This window comes from Podarcis pityusensis (assembly GCF_964106645.2).
Source record: "Podarcis pityusensis genome assembly, chromosome: 13".
NCBI classification, from domain to species: Eukaryota; Metazoa; Chordata; class Lepidosauria; order Squamata; family Lacertidae; genus Podarcis; species Podarcis pityusensis.
The window spans coordinates 5591147-5611503 of NC_138038.1; the positions used below are offsets into that span (position 1 = coordinate 5591147).

At 42.5% G+C, this 20357-nt stretch overlaps 1 protein-coding gene and 1 long non-coding RNA gene across 4 annotated transcripts in view; one reads left to right on the forward strand and one right to left on the reverse strand.

Annotated features, from left to right (window-relative positions):
* The window catches only part of RPRD1A (regulation of nuclear pre-mRNA domain containing 1A), a 33580-nt gene extending 26884 nt beyond the window's left edge, over positions 1-6696 (reverse strand). For 2 of the 3 annotated variants that reach the window (XM_080977025.1, XM_080977024.1), the window contains exon 1: positions 6435-6696. In XM_080977025.1, the coding sequence (XP_080833151.1) occupies positions 6435-6585 (151 nt within the window). In that variant the 5' untranslated portion in view covers positions 6586-6696. The remainder of the gene's footprint in view (positions 1-6434) is intronic. The other variant, XM_080977026.1, reaches the window with a different exon arrangement.
* Positions 6697-11066: 4370 nt separating this feature from the next.
* LOC308460615 overlaps positions 11067-20357 on the forward strand; it is a 41437-nt gene continuing 32146 nt past the window's right edge. Inside the window, exons 1-3 of the long non-coding RNA XR_013978635.1 lie at positions 11067-11529; positions 11665-14323; positions 20073-20154. This is a non-coding gene — a long non-coding RNA (uncharacterized lncRNA). The remainder of the gene's footprint in view (positions 11530-11664; positions 14324-20072; positions 20155-20357) is intronic.

Genomic DNA, 20357 nt, shown 5'->3' on the forward strand with positions numbered 1-20357 from the left:
TTTTGACGGGATGTGATTTTTTTAATTTATTTTTTTATGTGCTCTGGAAGATCTGAAAAAAATAAATTAAAAAGAAAAGGGACAAGAATACACCCATTTTGTATTTGGGATGTCGGAATTGAGGTGACCTTTGGCACTGAGTTTGATTTGGCAGATGTTGAAAAAATATAAATTCTGTATTGAGATCAGCAAGCGTTGGATTCCTAACTCTAAAAGCTGTTGACAACGCTTAAGAATCCAAATGCAGAAGTTAGTAACTGTAAAATCATAACTATTAGATAAAAGTTTCTACCCTGCATGATGGTTGTTAAAAAATCTGAATTGTGTACCAAATTCTGCTGATAAGATAGCATCAACTAATTAGTGGTGAACTTACATTCCAGCCTAATTATGATTCTAATTACCTAGGCCATACATTTTTTCCCAGAGAAGCCAAGCCCCTTTATTTACTTCCCTGCCCTTCCAAGGCTCAGTGCGGATGCATGTTCAGATCTGGAAAACCCCTCAGGCTTCTGTGATCCTCCTACTTGAACTTTCTTTCCCTCATCAGCACTAACTATGGCTACCACCATTCTGTCTGGACCAACCGAATGTTAGCCATAATTCCTCTGGGATGGGGACATAAACTTGATCACTTAACTCTGTGATAACTATGCTCTTAGACTCTGAGAAAATACAAGAAAACTATTCAAAGGCCACATTGTATCAACATATAATGAGCTGTATATTGAAAAATTCTGCAAAATTGATGACTGAGGAACTGATACTTCCTTCAGTGCAAAATTAATTAGCCAACAATCACTCAAGGAGGAATTACCAGTTTCACAGCCCTAGCAACATATCATACAACAGGTTTGTTGTGACTGTTTAAGCCATTGTGTTAGTCATTACAGAAGAATATTAACTGGCTGTTGAGCTAACAGCAACACATATATATTATGGTTCTATTATCATAAGGCACTATCTTAAAATCACTCGCATTTCCCACAGTGACAGTCAGAGGGGGTGGAATGGAAACAGTAATCAGAACTGTCAAATTATTTCTTTCACATGCAGGAACTTACACCTGTGTAAGATTGTTGTCCAAGATTAGCATAACTGCTAGAGTGGTAGGAATGTTATAAATTCAATGAAACTAAATTCATGATACACAAGTTCTATTCCTTTCAATGAAACTACGTGAAGTATGACTGTGTCCAGATCCATCCAAGTCATACTCTTTAACAGATAAAGTGCAAAAACTCTTCTGACCTGTGCTGTCTAGCATGTGGGGAGGAGGAATCACTGTCTTTATCCTATCTATTATTTTGCTGTGTCCTGTTCAACTTTAACATTAGATGCAGAAACAAAAACAGAATCCTAATTCCTCAAAGTATCTCTCTCCTTTCCTCAGCAATATCTTTAAAAATTAAAACAAAACAATCTGGCTATTGATCAAATGATGATTTCCTCAGCTAAGTGTTACACTACATAGACTCCATCTTATTAAATAAAAATTAAGAAATACACCAGGTGAATTCATTTTTAAGAATGAAATATTAATTCAGAGCCAAAGTACTGCAATTTGTATGAAAAGCTACTGAAATGTTGATAACTTTTATTTTTCAAGGACCTCCTCTCCTTATATGACCCAGACCCTGCAATTGTCATCTTAGGCCCTTCCCTTTTCTGTATGCCCATACCACAGGAGGTCCAGAGAGTAGCAGCATGGGAATGGGCCTTTTCAGTGTTGGCTACCTGCCTGCAGAATGGTCTCCTGGCATCCTCTTTGTCCGGCTTTTGGCACCAGACAGAAACATTTTGTCTGGGCTTCTGGCCCTTAGTTTGAGGGCTTTTCAAATATTTGTTTTTGAAACCTACTAAGTACAAATCTGCATGCAGTCACTAAAGGGTAACACTCAGTTATCAACTAGCTTTACACAAGGAAGTTTGGGATTTTTTATGAGATGAAGCTGAACATTAAAATTGGTAGAGAAAACTAAGAAGACCTGGTTCACACGAAACACTAAACAAAATCATGGCTTGGCACAGATGACCAAACCAGTGTTCGAAACTCCCATTGTTCGAGGCGCATTTTGTGACAGGGAATTTCATTAGCATGAGCAGTTTCTGAGCTCTGGGTGCAGTACTGAACCTAAAATTTCAGATTAAAACTACAAAGTGGAAGGAAAGGATGACTTTTTTCTGCCTCCCCACTTCCAGCTACTCTCTGAAGACTGGAGAACAGACCCTCTTTAGAATATTAGGGGGGTGGGCAGGGGAAGGACTAGACCATGTGAAAAATGAACATAATATTTTAGCTGCAGTTCATACATTTTCAACTTTCTAGTCTTGTTATAAAAGTGTGCCTAGACATTCTGTTGTTGTGCCCATAACCTAGGTTTAAGATGCCATTTAGCTCCTAGCTTTCATATCTCAGTTTCTAACACTGGACCAAACATGTAGTTTCATGGAACAAAGGCTATGACTATTGTTCTCCGCCACAGTTCTGCTGCACCAAGCCACACTTTTACTTAGGTGTTGCATCCAAACATAGGCTGCTTGTTTGTCTTGCTCCAGACAAATAATGAAGGATTTTTTTGTGGTTCATTACTGAACCTAACTTTTCCCAGGCCTCCTGCAGGATGACCAAAATTAGATTGAAAGCTTTTGTGTCATCTGAACCCAGCAAACTGTTTTTAATATCAATGATGGCTTGTTTGAAAGCAAGGTGCTTCAGGCCATCATTTATGAAGCTGCCACATGCAAACAAAACATTGTTAAAATTAAGCACACTAAGTTGTGGATAACTGAAATCTGAAGTATAAATCCCCAAACTTCTCATGGCTGCACAGGTGGAGGATTGGAAATAGAACTGGGGAGTGCACAAAGCCAAGGTAAGGTGAATCTAACAAGCAAATAATTATAAATACTCTGGCAAGAGAAAACTTGCCAGATGGCTGGTCATTATGATGGTATATTCTGCCTTCAGAAATAAAAGCATTAAGAAAATAAGCACACACTTGGATCAGTTCAGTTCTGGTGATAATTATGAATTACCACAACCCAAATTGAGCCACCCACATCAGAAATACATAAGCAATTCAGATTCAAGGTTACATTTAATAATATATTTATTTTAAATTCTAACAATATTGGGTTTAATTCAACCTAAGTTACTTGCACATACCTCTGAACGAAATAAACTAAGTTAGGCTGGATGCAACCCATAGTCATTATAATGCTAAAACCAAGCTACAGTACTTTTTTATTTAGGAATTCTTAGTTTCAAATATTGAAATAAAACCCTGCAATACAGCTTTTGAAACATATTTATATGAAATACTAAAAATGATTAAAATTAGGTGCCTTTCTAAAAATGCTCTCGGCAACACACGACAGTAATAAATACAATTGTTCCAAGTAATCAAGTAATGTAACACACACACTCCAAGGTGCAAGGTGGGATAACTCCAAAGTTGCACTTGACATAAAAAAACTTGTGCCAACAAGAAACATTTTAAAATGATAGCCACATAGTTTTGCCACAATATGGTAGGGCATATGATTGCTAAAGGAAGATGGAAGTGATGCACAAAAACGTACTACAGTTGAACTAAACCCCAAATGGAAGAAAATATAAGAACTAAAAACCCCAGAGGGATAAGTTATTTCATGAGCTTTTCACATCCATTAAAACATGGATAGGCAAACTAAGGCCCGGGGGCCGGATCTAGCCCAATCACCTTCTAAATCCAGAATCAGCGTGTTTTTACATGAGTAGAATGTGTCCTTTGATTTAAAATGCATCTCTGGGTTATTTATGGGGCATAGGAATTTGTTCATTCCCCCCAATATAGTCCCCCCCCACAAGGTCTGAGGGACAGTGGAACGGCCCGCTGCTGAAAAATTTGCTGACCCCTGCATTAAAACAAGGTCTGAAGCCAGTATTACATCTATTTCTTTTTGTGAAAATGTATAAAGTAGTTGTTGAGGTGAACCGATTCAGCAGTCCACTGTGACAGCGACAATGTATTTTTTAAAATATTGGGATCTGGCCCCTTTTTAGGTTTTAATTATATCACCACCACACTAGAACATTTGCTAGGTGTTCCCAGTCTCAACCTTCTTAATAAAAACATTACCTCAAGTACACTTCATTTTTGGTTGATACTTGGAAGTTTCACGACTGGTGGGCTAGCATAAAATCCAATTCATCTGCCGCCTGCAGATTCACTTATACTTCTGATTCTGAGCATCTCAATGAACTTGAGGCAACAGTCTCTCCAGGAATTCCTAGTACTTTGCAAAACTATGGTTGAAATACAAGGAATTCCTAGTTCACATCTAATCTCACCTCACCCTGATCAGGCATCCACATTTCCACTAACCACTGGTTTCACTGGCAAAATTGGTAAGAGAAAACAAACTTTCCTCTATTGCTTGAAGTTGGGATAACCCCATAGTAGTGCAGAGTACAATGATAAGAGAAATTCCCACCTATATCTCCAAGCGAGAGCAAGGTTGGGACTAGCTGTTCAGGCAGCCAAAGAATTCCAAACACTTCAGTTGTCTACTATTGTATTTTAAGTGTAAGCTTCTCTAGCAACTTCCAAGGGATGTTACAGCTGACCATTTTGGCAAGCAGGTGTGGCCAAGGTGTTCAAAGCATCCCAGTTTCACTGTGCCCAAAATAAGCCCAGTTGTCTTCCCTATATTCGGAGCCACAGATGAGAGCATGAACATTGCCTGAATTCCCACAGAAGTGCAATGCCAAGTACAACAATCCTATGTACAGTACATCTGCCTTAAACTGTCTAGGTTACAAGGGTCAGTCAAAATTTGTACCTTTGTAATATTTATGTACCACCATTTAGATCAAGCGATTCAAATTATGTTTAGAAAGTAATAGCATTTTTGTATTGCTACCTGCTGCATAGAGATTGAACTGAATATTGCTCCATTCTTCCAAATCCCCTTCCCCACAATAAAAACATTATAATTAGATATCAGAAAATGGTAATAATAATAATAATAATTTATTACTTATACCCCGCCCATCTGGCTGGGTCCCCCCAGCCACTCTGGGCAGCTTCCAACAAAATGTTGCAAGACCAGCAACAACTGATTTTTTTTTTATCCCCCCCCATAAAAGACAATCACCTTGACCCACAATGTCATTTTCATACCCCCATCAACAGCTATTATGGAAACCCTCCTTACAAGGGCTCCACACCCTCTTAAATTTTGGGTGGAACCTCCCAGTCTGTCCCTGGAGGGTAAACATGCTTATCTGGGAGTAACATACTGAAATCAGCAACGGCTGAGACTTAACAGACATACAAAGAACCTTGGTGCAGGGTTTCCAAAACTGTTTCAAGCTGTTTTTGGACTAAAATTCCCATCATCCCTAGCTACCAGACCCAGTGGCTAGGGATGACAGTAGTCCCAAAACAGCTGGAGACCCACTTTTGGGAAGCTGCATGCTCCACTACCGGGGGCAGAAAGCAGACGGGGGCGTGGCTGGCGCCCCCCCCATGTGATGTGCATCCTGGGGGCGTGATGCACGCCCAGCACACGGGGGCGGCGCGTGTCCGGGGCCCCACTGCGATGGCACCCTACTGGAATAATGGTGCCCGGGGCGGTCCGCTCCCTCCACACTCCCATTCCTCCGCCAGTGAGTGTAACCAGCCTTTCTCAACCTTGGCTCGCCAGGTGTTGCTGGACTACAGCACCCATCATTCCAGGCTACCAAGACCAGTGGCCAGGGATGATGCGTTGTAGTCCAACAGCATATAACAACCCAAAGTCGAGAAAGGCTGGTGTGAGCCTTAATTTAGGATTGTGGTGCACAGTACCTTAACACGTAACAAAAATCTACATCCCTCTTGACTGTCAAAGCCAAAAACAAACAAACCCTCAAGTGGTTAAGGCAAACCAAGAAAGACCTTAAAACACGCAAAAGTCACAATGCCAAAACAGTAAAATGACCTCGCATTTCTAACCCTCTTGGGTGGGTAGGCTCGTCGAAACGGGAATGCGTTCTCGGCAGGCGCCGGAAAGAGCGCCTGCTCGATCTCAAGTGGCAGGGAGTTCCAAAGTACTTCCTATCAGGGGAAACGGGCCTCGCCGGGGCTTCTGCGGCCCTTCGTCGCCGCGCCCCCTTTCCTATCCCCCACCGAAATAAAGGTTAGGGGGCGCCGGCACCGCTCCCTCCGCCGTCCCACAAGCGTCTTCCTCCCGGGCCGCAACGGAGGCCGGCGGCGGGTCCCCGTTCTCTCCTTCCGGCTGGCTGCTGAGGCGAGAGCGGCCTCCGAGGCCCGGCGCGAGGGAGGCGGAAGAGAGGGAACCGCCGCCACCGCCGCCGAGGTACCTGAGGACCTTTCCCCCTCACAACCCGCTCGCGGCCTACCTGCGCGACCTTTCCCGCCCTCCTCTCCGCCCCGCGGCCTCACCTTTGCGCAGCTCCCGCTCCCACACGGCGACGATGAGGGGCGAGTGCTTCCTGTGGTGGATGAGCCACAGGCTCAGGGTCTGGACGCTCTGCTGGGAGTTGCTCAGCTCCAGCAGCTTCCGCTCCAGCGCCGACTCCGAGAACGCCGACATCGCCTCGCCTCGCCTGAAGCTCTCCAGGGAAGCTGAAACGGAACCCTCCGCCGCCGCCGCCGCCGGGAGCAGGAGAGAGAAGCAGGCCGCCGCCGCCCCTCCCGCCTTCCCCCTCCTCCTCCTCCTCCCCGCGAGCGCGAAACGCCTCACCGAGACAAAATGGCGGCGGAGCAGCCGCTACGCACGCCCCGCCGCAGCCGCAGGGCCACGCCCCCTCCGCGTGATGCCACAAAGCGCGGGAAGGACGGTTGCTGCGGGAGTGGGGGGTGGGGAGAGGCGGCAGGTGTGTCGCCTCAGAGGCTCCTCACCTGAGGGGGGGGGCGGGTGCAGGTGGATGTATATATGGAGTTGCGTGTTTGGGACACGTGTACATGAGTGGGTGGGTGTATATATGTGGGGGAATATATACCTGGATGCGAGTACGCATGTATCCTTTTAGGCTGCGTTTATATTTGAAATTATAGGATGCGGGTGACGCTGTGGGTTAAACCACAGAGCCTAGGGCTTGCCGATCGGAAGGTCGGTGGTTCGAATCCCCGTGACGGGGTGAGCTCCCGTTGTTCGGTCCCAACTCCTGCCAACCTAGCAGTTCGAAAGTACATCAAAGTGCAAGTAGATAAATAGGTACCGCTCTGGCGGGAAGGTAAACGGCGTTTCCGTGTGCTGCTCTGGTTCGCCAGAAGCGGCTTAGTCATGCTGGCCACATGACCCGGAAGCTGTACGCCGGCTCCCTCGGCCAATAAAGCGAGATGAGCGTCGCAACCCCAGAGTCGGTCACGACTGGACCTAATGGTCAGGGGTCCCTTTACCTTTATATTTGAAATTCGGAAGGGCGGCATCAGTGCCAGATTTATGTATAGGCTAAGTAGGCTGAAGCCTAGGGCCTCTAAATCTAAGGGGCCTCCCCAGCCCACCCACCCCACAGCAGGCAGTCTCTCCTCTCCTGAAATATACTCGGAGTCGAGAGTGGATATTTCATGCTCTTTATTCAGCTCATAGTGGTGAGGAGGAATGGAAGTTCCCTAAGAATGACTGCTTTATATACATTATTTACACAATGGGCCCCACCTGATTGGCTAATTCCCCGGATTCTCCTGTAGGCCAATCAGGTTGCGGATTCACTTCCACCTGGAGCTGGATTGGGTGGCTCCTGTGGACCAATCAGACTGCTGCATTCTGAATCCTATTGTTCTAGAACCAATCAGACTGCTGCATTCTGAATCCTATTGTTCTAGGACCAATCAGACTGCTGCATTCTGAAGCCTATTGTTCCAAGACCAATCAGACTGCTGGATCCTATTCAACTCAGTACATAACATCTCCCCAAATTGCAAACCCAAGACTTCATGCAAGGGCAGGGCAACTCGGGCCTAGTAATTATGAGATTCAGGGCCAGCCAGTGGGCCCCAGTTTGAAACTGGGGCCCAACTTGAATTTTTTTGTGGGGCGCTAGTTCACAGCCAAAGTTTGCAAAATCTTAAGAGATATATGCTAGGTCATTTTCACAAGGTCAGCCAAGCCCTTCAGAAATCAGGCCTGTTACTGAGTTCTTGTGCAAGTTTGCACAGTTAAACTTCTGGATTTTTAAAGGAAAATTAGAGAAGATTTTGATGAGCTTGAGAAAGAAGCAAAAGCCACCTTGCCAAATGTTAACTACAAAACAAGGAAGCAAAGAGTGAGGAAACGGCAAAGAAATGACAAGTGCATCTGATGCCTTAGATGCACTTTCTTCAAGAGATGAGTTTAGGAGAAAAGCCTTTATTCCTATAGTAGATGCACTTGAAGCCAATTTAAAAAGAAGTAGTATCATATACAGTGATGTTGCACAATTGCTTTCCATTTTTGCTACCCTGATAGCATCTAAGCAAGAAATTCAGCAAGGTGTTGAACTGTTGATGGAAGCATACTCAGAAGATATTGACCTGAAACTTATTGATGAACTTTTGCACTTTCACCTGTACGTGACACAAAGCCATAGGCTTACAGCAGAGCACTCTCTGTCTCATACAGACCTTTATCAAATTATATACAAGGAAAAAATTCAGATGGCCTTTCCTAATGTGGAAGCAATCTTGCAGCTATAGCTTTATGGTCACTAACTGCTTGGGAGAGAGGAGTTTTTCAAGACTCAAAAGAATTAAAAATGAATTAAGGGCCACAATGTCTCAAGAGCATTCTGTACTGAGCATTCTGTACACTGAAAGTGGCAAACTTAGAAAATAAATTTTGATTGAGTTTTCTGATGAAATTGTGAATTGCAGAATTTTAAATACCCGTCATCATCCTTGGCTTCACTCATTTTTTTTAATAACACTTTCTTTTAGTCATGAGGGTGGGGGATTAGGAGGGGCTTCACAAGTGGAGTAGCCTAGGGCCTCTCTTTATCTAAATCCGGCACTGGGCGGCATGCATAGCTCCCTCACTTTCGATATATGAAATTGGGAAGTACAGTACGCTCAAAAGAACACCGCCCAGGGCCTCTGAGTAAGGCATTATGGTTTGGGTAGGTGCCCGAAAGGAGAAGGTAAGACATCCATGGACGAGCCATCATACAGGACTCTGCTATTCCATGTTCCTGTGGAAGGACATGGTCATCGTGCGGCACTTCGGTGGGCATCCTGTTGAGAGTCCTTGGAGCACCCTGCAATCACCTAACCTTGGCTCCCATAGCTTCAGGTCGGGGGTCACAAGCAAGAGACTTCTGCCAGGAGATAGAAGCAAGACAACGGCCTGCAGGCCTGATCTTTATTGTTGCAACAAGAATTCCTGCTGCTGCAAAGACGAAGCAGCTGGAAGCCCCAGACAACAGTTACATCCGTATTTTAAAGCTCCCTAAAGTTCCCCATAATACAGGGTGAATCATCAAAACTTCATAGAGATGTCACAGAAAAAGGTGTGGTCTCAGGTAGAACCTGAGATACAGGCATGGCCCTGTCACTCAAGTATATCCTTTCACACTTACTCCATCATAGTACAAAGGAAGGCATTGGCAGTTCCCTGGTCCCTAAGTCCAACACACCCCTTTGTCTTGTCCCACTATGGGGCGGGTAGGCACTGGGACTGAGATGGTTATCTGCCTGACACTCTTGGGGCAGGATGTCACCGGTCATGACTCCTTAGGAAGGTCTTGCAGATGTCACTTACTGTATTGTTCGCGCCATAAGACGCACCTAGTTTTTAGAGGAGGAAAACAAGAAAAAAAAATAATCTGGACGAAACAGTGGATGTATGATTTTTGTGGTTCATGCTGTGGCCACAGGCATGTGATTTGACGGTGAGTTTGGGGTAGCCCAATGCAAAAATCCTGAGGATCCATGTACAGTGGTGCCTCGCAAGACGAAATTAATCCGTTCCGCGAGTGTCTTTGTCTAGCGGTTTTTTCGTCTTGCGAAGCAACCCTATTAGCGGTTTAACGGATTAGCTCTATTAGCGGTTTAGCGGCTATTAAAGGCTTATTGGCTTAGCGGATTAGCTGCTAAAAGGCTATTAAAGGTTTAGCGGTTTAGATAAAGGGGGGGAAAGTGAAAAAAAAATCTCAAGACTCGCAAGACATTTTCGTCTTGCGAAGCAAGCCCATAGGGAAATTCGTCCTGCGAAGCAACTCAAAAACGGAAAACCCTTTCGTCTAGCGGGTTTTCCGTCTTGCGAGGCATTCGTCTTGCGGGGCACCACTGTACTTTAATGTTCAAAATGGTTATGTTAAAATGTATAAAATTATGAAAAAAACAATTACAAAAATTATTAAAAAGAGGGTTTTTTTGGCTGGTGAGGTTGACCTCTGAGTTCTAAAGCCGCATTTTGACCTGGGATAGACCCTGCCTGCAAGTGACTAATCCCTTGAGCAGTACACAGACAAAGGCTTTCCCCACAGTACTCAGCAGGGAGATTCCATGGTAGTTTTGTTACCTTCATGGCAGTCACCTTTGTTCTTGTAAAAGAGAGAAGAAGAAGAAGAAGAAGAGTTTGGATTTGATATCCCGCTTTATCACTACCCTAAGGAGTCTCAAAGCGGCTAACATTCTCCTTTCCCTTCCTCCCCCACAACAAACACTCTGTGAGGTGAGTGGGGCTGAGAGACTTCAGAGAAGTGTGACTAGCCCAAGGTCTCCCAGCAGCTGCATGTGGAGGAGCGGAGACGCAAACCCGGTTCCCCAGATTATGAGTCTACCGCTCTTAACCACTACACCACACTGGGTCTCAAAAAGCCTTGTCTTGCTTGTGTGACAGATTTGGCGTATTTAAGTCAGCTGGATATAGTGTCCCCAGATTCCCAGCATCCCAAAGTCTTAAAATGCAAGAGATTAGACTTGGTGATGTCACAGAGTGGGGCTTAGTGATGTCATGAGCTAGAACCTGATTAAGAGTTGCCAACTCTTAGAAACAGTATATTTGGTATGTGAGTTGAGCATGGCCAAGCAGTGAAAGGGTAGCACTAGCGATATGAGTCCTCTGAAAACTGGGTGGGGGGGGGGATTTTTTTTTAGTCTTTTTTCTTTTGGGAGCAAGCTGAAACCCTCTTGTGGATGCTGAGTGAAATGTTTTTAAAAGCACTTTCCCCAGCTCCTTGCACTTTCCTCTCTAGAAAGTACAGTGGTACCTTGGTTCTCAAACGCCATCAAAAACCCAGAAGTAAGTGTTTTGGTTTTTGAACGTTTTTCAGAAGCCAAATATCTGATGTGGCTGTCAGCTATTGTTTCCAGGGCCCCTGCACCAATCAGAAGCTGCACCTTGGTTTTTGAACATTTCGGAAGTCAAATGGACTTCCAGAACAGATTAAGTTTGGCGCTTTTGTTTTTGCTATTTATTTTGCGTTTTTGTTTTTGAGGCTTTTCCAGTTAATTTGTTTTTGTGATTGTGTGGAACCCAGTTCAGCTACTGATCAATCATTGTGTGACTGCAGAAATGGATAAAAACCCCCGCATCCAAACAATATCATCAGTGCAGGTAAGAAAATTTTAATTCTTATGATCTACAATACTGTTTTATTTATTTTATAGTGTAGTACATTGATTATTGTTTTCGTTTTATGGATCAAAGGTCTCGTTAGATAGTAAAATTCATGTTAAGTTTCTGTTTTAGGGGTTGTTTTTGAAAGTCTGGAACGGATTAATCCATTTTGCATTACTTTCTATGGGAAAGTGTGCCTTGGTTTTGGAACACTTTGATTTTGGAACGGACCTCCGGAACGGATTAAGTTTGAGAACCAAGGTACCACTGTAAGTAACAGTATGATTACTCCACAGATACTATGCATTGCTAATTTTTATAACTGTTGGTGCTGCTTATACAAATTACATGGGCAATAGTTACTGCAGCAAAAATAACATAACAGATTGTCCCAGGACGGAATCTGAATTATCTTAAAGGGTGTGGAATAGCCTCAGCAGTGATCTGTGGTGCAGTAAAGCATCAGTGGCACATCTTGCTTCAGGCATCAAATGGTCTTGGGCCAGCCCTAAGCTAAGTCATGCTCCTTGCATGATTGAAAACCCTGAGATGTCATTGTTCTCAATTATATGGGGAATCACCATGGATATACAAAGCTCCTCACTGCAGAAGTTCACTAATCACGCAAAAGGCTAGCAGAAGCCCTGCTCTACCCGTGGTTCCTCTTCTAGTGACAATGCTTGAAGAGGGTTTACACAGGTAGGGGGATTTGGCAGCATATGGACCTGGATGGGAAGAATATTGGGTTGGAAGGTACCAAGGGAGCCTGGAACTCTAGTTGTTTTTTGGTTTTTTACATTTTGAATAAGGACAGAAATATGGGACAATGGTGTCGTTATAGTTACAGACAGCAGAGGTCACTATTAGCATTAGATAGAATTAATAACAGGTTTTAATTCACTTTTCTCAGCACCCTGATGCAGTCAGATTCAGAGAAACCTGAGAGGGTACAGCAGGTTTTTTGTGTAGTTTTTTTTTTAATGGTGCCAATACCTTCAGGCGCTTCTGACTCCAGGAAGAGCAACATTTTCTCACTCTGAAGTTCCCACAAAAGGCATTAGAATGGTCAACAGCCCTTCATGAGAGTCTAGAGACTTGGGGATTGGAATACCAGATCTGAGAGCCCTCTTCAGACTTTGTCATCAAAATAGAGTGGGGCTTCAGGGATGTGTGTCCAGCCATATCCCCACACTGGGCAATTCTTCCGGACTCCTTGTGTGATTACAATGAACTTTTGCTGCAGGAGGTCTTTTGTGTATTCATGGATGTTCCCTGCATTATTTAGTTTTTTATTATATATAAAAAATCAGTTTTAAAGGTGAATGAGCAAGAGATTGTGAAAATAAAGCACACATCAGTAAAAAGAACAAAGACTCGGGTCACTGTTTGTACAAGTATGAATATGTAAAGGAATTATGGTGGGTAGGAGCAAGTTAATGGAGTCTAACAGAAGATTAGAGTCAGGCTTCATGTTAAGGAATCTCTCCAGAAGGATTCCTGATATCCTGGCGGATGCAAATACCATCGACAGAAGAGTTAATAAAAGACAATAAAGGGAGGGAGGACTAGTCGTCTATCAGCAAGTTAGTTAGTTCTTACTGCTATAGTTTTCTAGCTTAGAAGAGGGTTTAAGGATGAGATAATTATGCTTTTATAGATAGTTTATTACTGTTTTATTATGTAATTTTAATAATACTTGATGTTTATATAGTGCCTTAGAGCATCCAAAGAGGACCACATACACATCATCTCTGTAATAGCAGCCCTGCAAATGATATGGCAGCATTACAATCATCCCTGTTGAACTTCAGGCACTCAGCAAAGACCTTTCCATTTCAGCAGGCAAAAATCAAGCAGAAAAATCAAACAAAACCTCAACAACACTCCCAGCTGTGATATTGTAAGACCAGCTTTTCTCAACCTTGGGTTTCCAGATGTTGGTGGCCTACAACTCCTATCAACCATGGCCAGCAGGGGCAGCACTCAGGAATGATGGGAGTGGTAGTCCAGTAACATCTGGGAACCCAAGGTTGAGAGAAGCTGCTATAGACTAGTATAAGGGAAAAGTCCCTATGGCAGGAGATTTAGTTACTCTGTCCCCCTTCATGTGTGTGAGATGTCTTATTACGTTGCACAGGAGATTTACCTCTTTCTCCTTGATGTCACAGCACCACAAATCTGCTTAAAGTCATTTGTTTCCCGGGCAGTTGTAACAGATGGATGGAAAATAGAGGATCTAAAAAGTAATATTGTAAGCAGAGAATTCTGCAGAGTGAGATGGCAGTTTTCCACCCTACCACTAAAAAAAAAAGTTCATGAAGGTCTTATCCACTAAAGGGAATTTTGTCAGAAAGTTGGGAGCGTTTGCATTGTATCAAATGGAAAAAAAATGAGCATGCTCCCCCGATTACCTGTCTGTACAACATGTCACAAGACTGTAAATTTCTTGAAGTCGCCAGGTGCCAAGATCTCCAGATCCATAGAATGCACATAGAGTACTATCAAAGAACAGTATGTTCTGTTTTGCTTTCCTCACCGGGTTACTATTTTGTCAGTTTTTCCTGCCTTATTGTTCTCACATGGAGATGCTCAACTTTTCCTGGGTGTTACAAGCCTTTCAGGCTTTATTCATGAATGTTATTCTCCAAGGGCTCTTTGCTGTAAAGGAAAAGCTCATACTCCACCTGAAACGACTGAGTCCCATTGATATAAATACAACAAGGTTTAGCACAGTCCTAAGCAAGTTTACTTAGTGGTACGGCCCACTGTGTTCAATAGACTTACAACCAAGGTAAGTTGTTGCAACTAAATCAAGCCTGGTCACTTTCAAGCATTTCAGTAAGAATTAGTCACAACAAATGTTAGCTGGATTGGAGCCAAAATAAATAATAAATTTGGCAAGCCTTTGCTATGTTCTTGTTTTACCTTAATATAAAATGAGATTTTTTTAATGCGACCTGTATTTGTTTTTCTGATGTTTTTGAAACCTATCCTGGGATGACTTGGTGAAGGGCAGGCTATAAATGTGATAAATAAAGCTGCATATGGGTACAATCCTGTGCCAAAGGACAGAATCCCAGAAAGAGCAGAGGTTAAAGGGATCCAGCTCATGCACCGGGAGGCAAAGCCCATAAGTAAAGGGGTGCAGCCTATAGAAACCACCTAATCTATCTAAAAATAGCAATAAACACATACATGATACCTGACCAACATAGATCATGTTTATTTTGTCACGACTCCAGAAGTGAATAATCCAAAAAGGTGTACCTAGCTGCAGCTTATATGTATAAAGCATATATAGGCAGCATATTACTCAGGAATGAGGTACTTAGAACACTAAAGCCCCCAGCCCAGATGGCATTATGCCAGAAATGCTAAAATCACAGTAGGGTTTGTGGGCGCCTTTCTTAGCCTCTCTTTACCCGCATAGAGGAGACTGGTTACATCCCAAGGGAATGGGGAACAGCCATAATAGTTCCATTCTATAAAAAGGGCAATAGAGGGGACACATCAAACTATAGGCTGATTAGCTTACTAAGTGTGATTAGTAACCTTTACACAAAGCACCTACTTAAAAAGTTTACTGAATTGTTAGAAAATGAAGACATTCTGGCAATAGAACAAGTGGGCTTTACACCCGGAAGGTCCACGACAGATCACTGCCTAATGCTACAACACCTCATAGAAAAATATAAATCAGGAGGGCAGGTCTCACTCTGCGCTGCCTTCGTAGATCTAAAAGCAGCCTTCGACACAGTCCCCAGAACTAGACTCTGGGATAGACTTCAGGGTACCACCGTAGACAGAAGGCTCCTGTTTTTAATCCAGGCAGTTCATGCAAATACGGCTCTTAGAGTCAGGTGTAGCCTCCCAGGACACCTAACAGACCCCATTAAAACTTTTAAGGGAGTCAGGCAAGGGTGCCTATTGGCCCCTCTTCTATGTAATTTCTATTTTAATAATATTTTAATACAAGCTGGTCTTTGACCGTAATAATAAATTATTATTATTATTATTATTACTTAGAACACATTTACTCATTTTACAGATAGAAATCCTACAATATTTAATGTAATTATTAATAATGCTTGATAGCAGAAAGTTTAGCAAACTACAATGTGTGAAATGTCCAGGACTTTTTTTCAGCCAAAACTCAGGTCCAGCAGCATTCAGGTGGGTGTCATTGCCATTATAAGAGAACAAGGGAGGTGTTCATGGTGGGTTCCGGCACCTCTTTTTTTCTTTTTCTTTTTTTTAAAAAAGCACCAGAAATGCCAGTGTGCAAGACCAAACCTTGTGTCCCTGGTGGCCCTGCATCATATCCAAAGAGCCCTTTAAAGCTCTTTGAAACATTATTTAAACAAGAAACATCTCCTGTGCACATGTAAATGGCATCTGCTGCATTTTGCAGGAAAGACATTTTAAAAGACCTATAAAAGAGAAAGAGACCTTTTATTGGGAAATCGGACTGCATGAAGGAAACAATTCTCCAGAACTGGATAACCCAGACAGCAGTTAACAACCATTTCCCAGCTCCAGGGAAAGTCACAAATTAATCTGTGCAGTGCATGAGTCACGTGACTGACACATTGCTGAGAGTTTTGTGGCTTAATCCTGGGACCCCCTAGAGGAGGATGGGATTGCAGTGATAATTTATTAAATGGACATGAATGAAGAGAAACTCTTAACAGAAGCTGGAATGGTGAAATTGCACTATTAATGCTTGCCTTCAGTGTTCAGATTTTCTTGGTAATAGAGCTATTGAGTGCAATCCAGCTAAATTTAGGCATGTCTAAGTCCTTTTGATAGGGGCACGGGTGGCACTGTGGGTAAAACCTCAGCGCCTAGGACTTGCCGATCGCATGGTCAGCGGTTCGAATCCCCGCGGCGGGGTGCGCTCCCGTTGCTCGGTCCCAGCGCCTGCCAACCTAGCAGTTCGAAAGCACCCTCGGGTGCAAGTAGATAAATAGGGACCGCTTACTAGCGGGAAGGTAAACGGCGTTTCCGTGTGTGCGGCTCTGGCTCGCCAGAGCAGCTTCGTCACGTTGGCCACGTGACCTGGAAGTGTCTGCGGACAGCGCTGGCTCCCGGCCTCTAGAGTGAGATGAGCGCACAACCCTAGAGTCTGTCAAGACTGGCCCGTACGGGCAGGGGTACCTTTACCTTTAAGTCCTTTTGATTTCAGCTGGAGAAAAAAGTACGTGCTTTAGACTACAATCCTAGGCAAACTTATTTTAGAACTATTATTATTATTATTGTCATTATTTTCAGTTTATACACCGCCCTATACCCAAAGGTCTCAACTAGACCAGTTGCTCATAGCAGAGTCTCATTAGACATGTAATTATGCATACAACTTGCAGATAGTGAGGATGAAAAAAGCCAGAGTTTAGTGTGGAGGGGGAAGCAGCAGTGTAACCTAGAAGCAAAGCAGCAAGCAGAGAGAGAGAGAGAGAGAGAGAGAGAGAGAGAGACTAGACCTCTGCTGGAATCCCAAACTGTTGATATGGAAGTAGCAAGACCCTTTTGGGATGTTAATGCTGTGAACGCCTCCATATATATGCAAATAAACCATATATCGTAAAGACGCCACAGTCTCTGCTGTGCCTTATTCCCAAAAGTAAACATGAACCCTGGGTAAGCACCTGGAACCCTGCGGTGGCTTGCAGCAGTATTTAAATTAATGGCTTTAATAAAAGTTATATATTATTTTTTACTGTGGTATTTATTCTCTATTTTCATCATGGCCTCCAGATTCACCAAAAAGCACGCCACAGCCTACCACTTTCAGTTTTAGAAATCCTGCCCCAGACTTAGTGTGTATTTATAAATGGATTTCATTTTGTGATAGAAATCGAAGAATAGCTTGCCCCTTCAGCACCAGGGCAAGGAACTGCAGCAGAAAATTCAAAGGGTCTTTCGTCACTGTGTAAATTTCTCTCCATGCTCACACATAGGTTTGTTGGATGGGCCTCAGGAGGACAACCGCAGCCCATGAATTTTCATTCCAAAGTATTTCAACCATCCTTACTTGAGACAGCTTATTCAATGCAGAATAAGCAAACCAGCATATTGGTGTAACCCAATAATGCTTAAACAAGCAGCTAGTTTTATCAAGAGGAAAACACACAGTAACTAACTTCAGTCCCCTTGATTTCTACAGGTGTACTAAGTCTGGATTAACCCATAAACACGCTGATTCTATCTGTAAAATAGCTATGAAGAACAAAGTCATCAGCACATTTTTGCAAATGGATGCCCAGAAGCTTTCTGAACAGAAGCCCCTAGTTTATTTGTTTTAAGTTATTAGGTTACCAAAGGGCCAAAGCAATTTGCCATGAAATTAGGATAAATCATAAGGTTGACTCAGCAACTTGCTTTTAGATAGTGGCAATAGTGCCATTCTCAAAATGCTTATTCTAGAGTTACAGTAGTCTTACTATCATTGTAGAGGAAATGGTAAGAAGATCGTGACCACAAGGTCTTTGGTAAAGAGCATTCAAATAATAATGTCTATAAAAAGCATCTGTATTCCAGATGTTGTTGCAGCTTTTTACTCTTGTATTAATTGTAGGTAGTTATCCCCCCCCCCCAAATCTGAGATGGGGGACTTGGGAGTGAAATTACAAAGGCTCAGAGAATTAATGTATGTCCTTTTGTTACAAATTCTCACATTAGATATACCGTATTTTTCGCTCTATAAGACGCACCAGACCACAAGACGCACCTAGTTTTTGGAGGAGGAAAAGAAGAAAAAAAATATTCTGAATCTCAGAAGCCAGAACAGCAAGAGGGATTGCTGCGCAGCCTGCATTCGCTCCATAAGACGCACACACATGTTTCCTTTTTAGGAGGGAAAAAGTGAGTCTCATAGAGCAAAAAGTACGGTATATAATGTACCCATCTGAGAAGTTGTAGCAACAAAGGGAAACCCAGAAGTAAAATAATGTTGTGTGTCTGACCTACCTTTCTTTCAGGGGCTTTGAGGAAAGCAGAAAAATCATTTGACAGCAGGGCTTTCTAATAAAACGTTGAGTCACAAACACTGGCCAATAAATATTATTCCCAAGACCCCTTCACTGGGGAAAAAATAGACCAGTTGGTTAAAGTTGATATTGGAAGATATAAATTGCAATGACAGTGCACTAATTGTTGGAACTGTCTAAATGAGGACCGTGCATCATATAAATGCAGTTAATAAATACAATACAATAAAATAATGACAGTGAATAGATGTTGAAATTTTCCTGGTTCACTGAATAATAAAAAATGACAATTGTATGATATAATATGAAAATAGATAAAATAAACTTCATAAATATCCCAGTTGGGGGATGTAAGGAAATGCTTTCTTTCAAATGCTTACCCATCACTGCCCTCCCATGTACTCAGACATAAGCTCCATTGGTTTTAATTAAATTTACTGCCAAATCAATATGTTTAGGATAGTAGCTTTAATATGAAAGTGGAACATTTATTTTCCTTTGTTGAATCTTGGAGCCCTTCATCCGTTTAACTGCAGGCCAAATTCCACTGATTTCTGTTGGGTTCTGGTTTAAAGATCACTGGGGGGGAAAAACCCCGCTTCACTTTCTCATCTGTCAAAATACTATGCCATGTATCAGAGAAATGATCTGATGCTATTCTGCTTCTTTATTGCTGCCTCCGGCTATTTACTTTCCGTAAATCTATTTTGTTCACCATGTATTTAATCAGTGGCATAGTAATAAAAATTCCAATGAGCAAGATACCTACTGCATTATTAGGCCTCTTGAAATTCCCTTACTTATGCTCTGTTCAAGTTTATTCAAGTCATAAAATTGGAGGTCATTGTGACTGTTAAAAGCATTCTCTACTTCACTATAATGTTTACTATTGTTCATGTATTTACTATTTTAGTTCAAATATTAGACAAGCAAGAAGGTTTGCATATGTACCTTATAAAAACAGAAGGGGAGATACACTCTCTTCCTTCAGCACAGCAGTGTTTGCAAGAATTGATGCAGTTTCCTAATGCTGATTCCCATATGTGAAGAAGCAACAGAATTCTGTGTGATCAAATTTGCTCTGTGCCGAAGTGTTCCTCTTTGTCACAATGCTTATTTATTTGTGACTTATTTTGTTATGACTTCATCATTGCCATCAACCTTATTACAGTCAATGGCCTAGAAATTATATGAAACAATATATCTCCTTGAGACTAAGGAGAAAAATGCAATAAAAAATAAAATAAACAGTTGAACCAAAATGATAAATATTGCCAAATTTGTGTGGCATCAAACTACGTAAGTTCTGCTCAGAGTAGATCCACTGAAATGAACGAACCTAACTTAGTCATGCCACTAATTTCAGTGGATCTAGAGTACAATTTACGTTGAATAATCATTTAATATGAGGACTTCAATACCATTGTGCACATATTTGCCATTTGCCCCGTTATTGTATCCTTGTCTTTGGGCATCTTTAATATTGATGTCTTGCTTTAATCTGTTCATGGTTTTGTCTACTTAAACCACTGCCTGACTCTGGTTTTGTTTCAGTTAACTCTACAAAATGTTCCTCGATTGAAATGTTTCCAGGATAAAGATGGACGTAGCTGATAATGTGACAAATATGGTCATGGTAAGAAACATCTAGATTTACAATCAGGTAGCAATGATTACACTCTTTTTCTAATCGTATAAATTATCTCACCGTGAACACTTCCCCCCAACAATGGGAGGAAATCATTTTGTATTTGTGATGGGATGATGAGCTGCTTGTGCGTAAAATCGTATCCCCTCAGAGTTTGTTCAAGTCCACAAACCTCTGTCTGTGACGGAGCC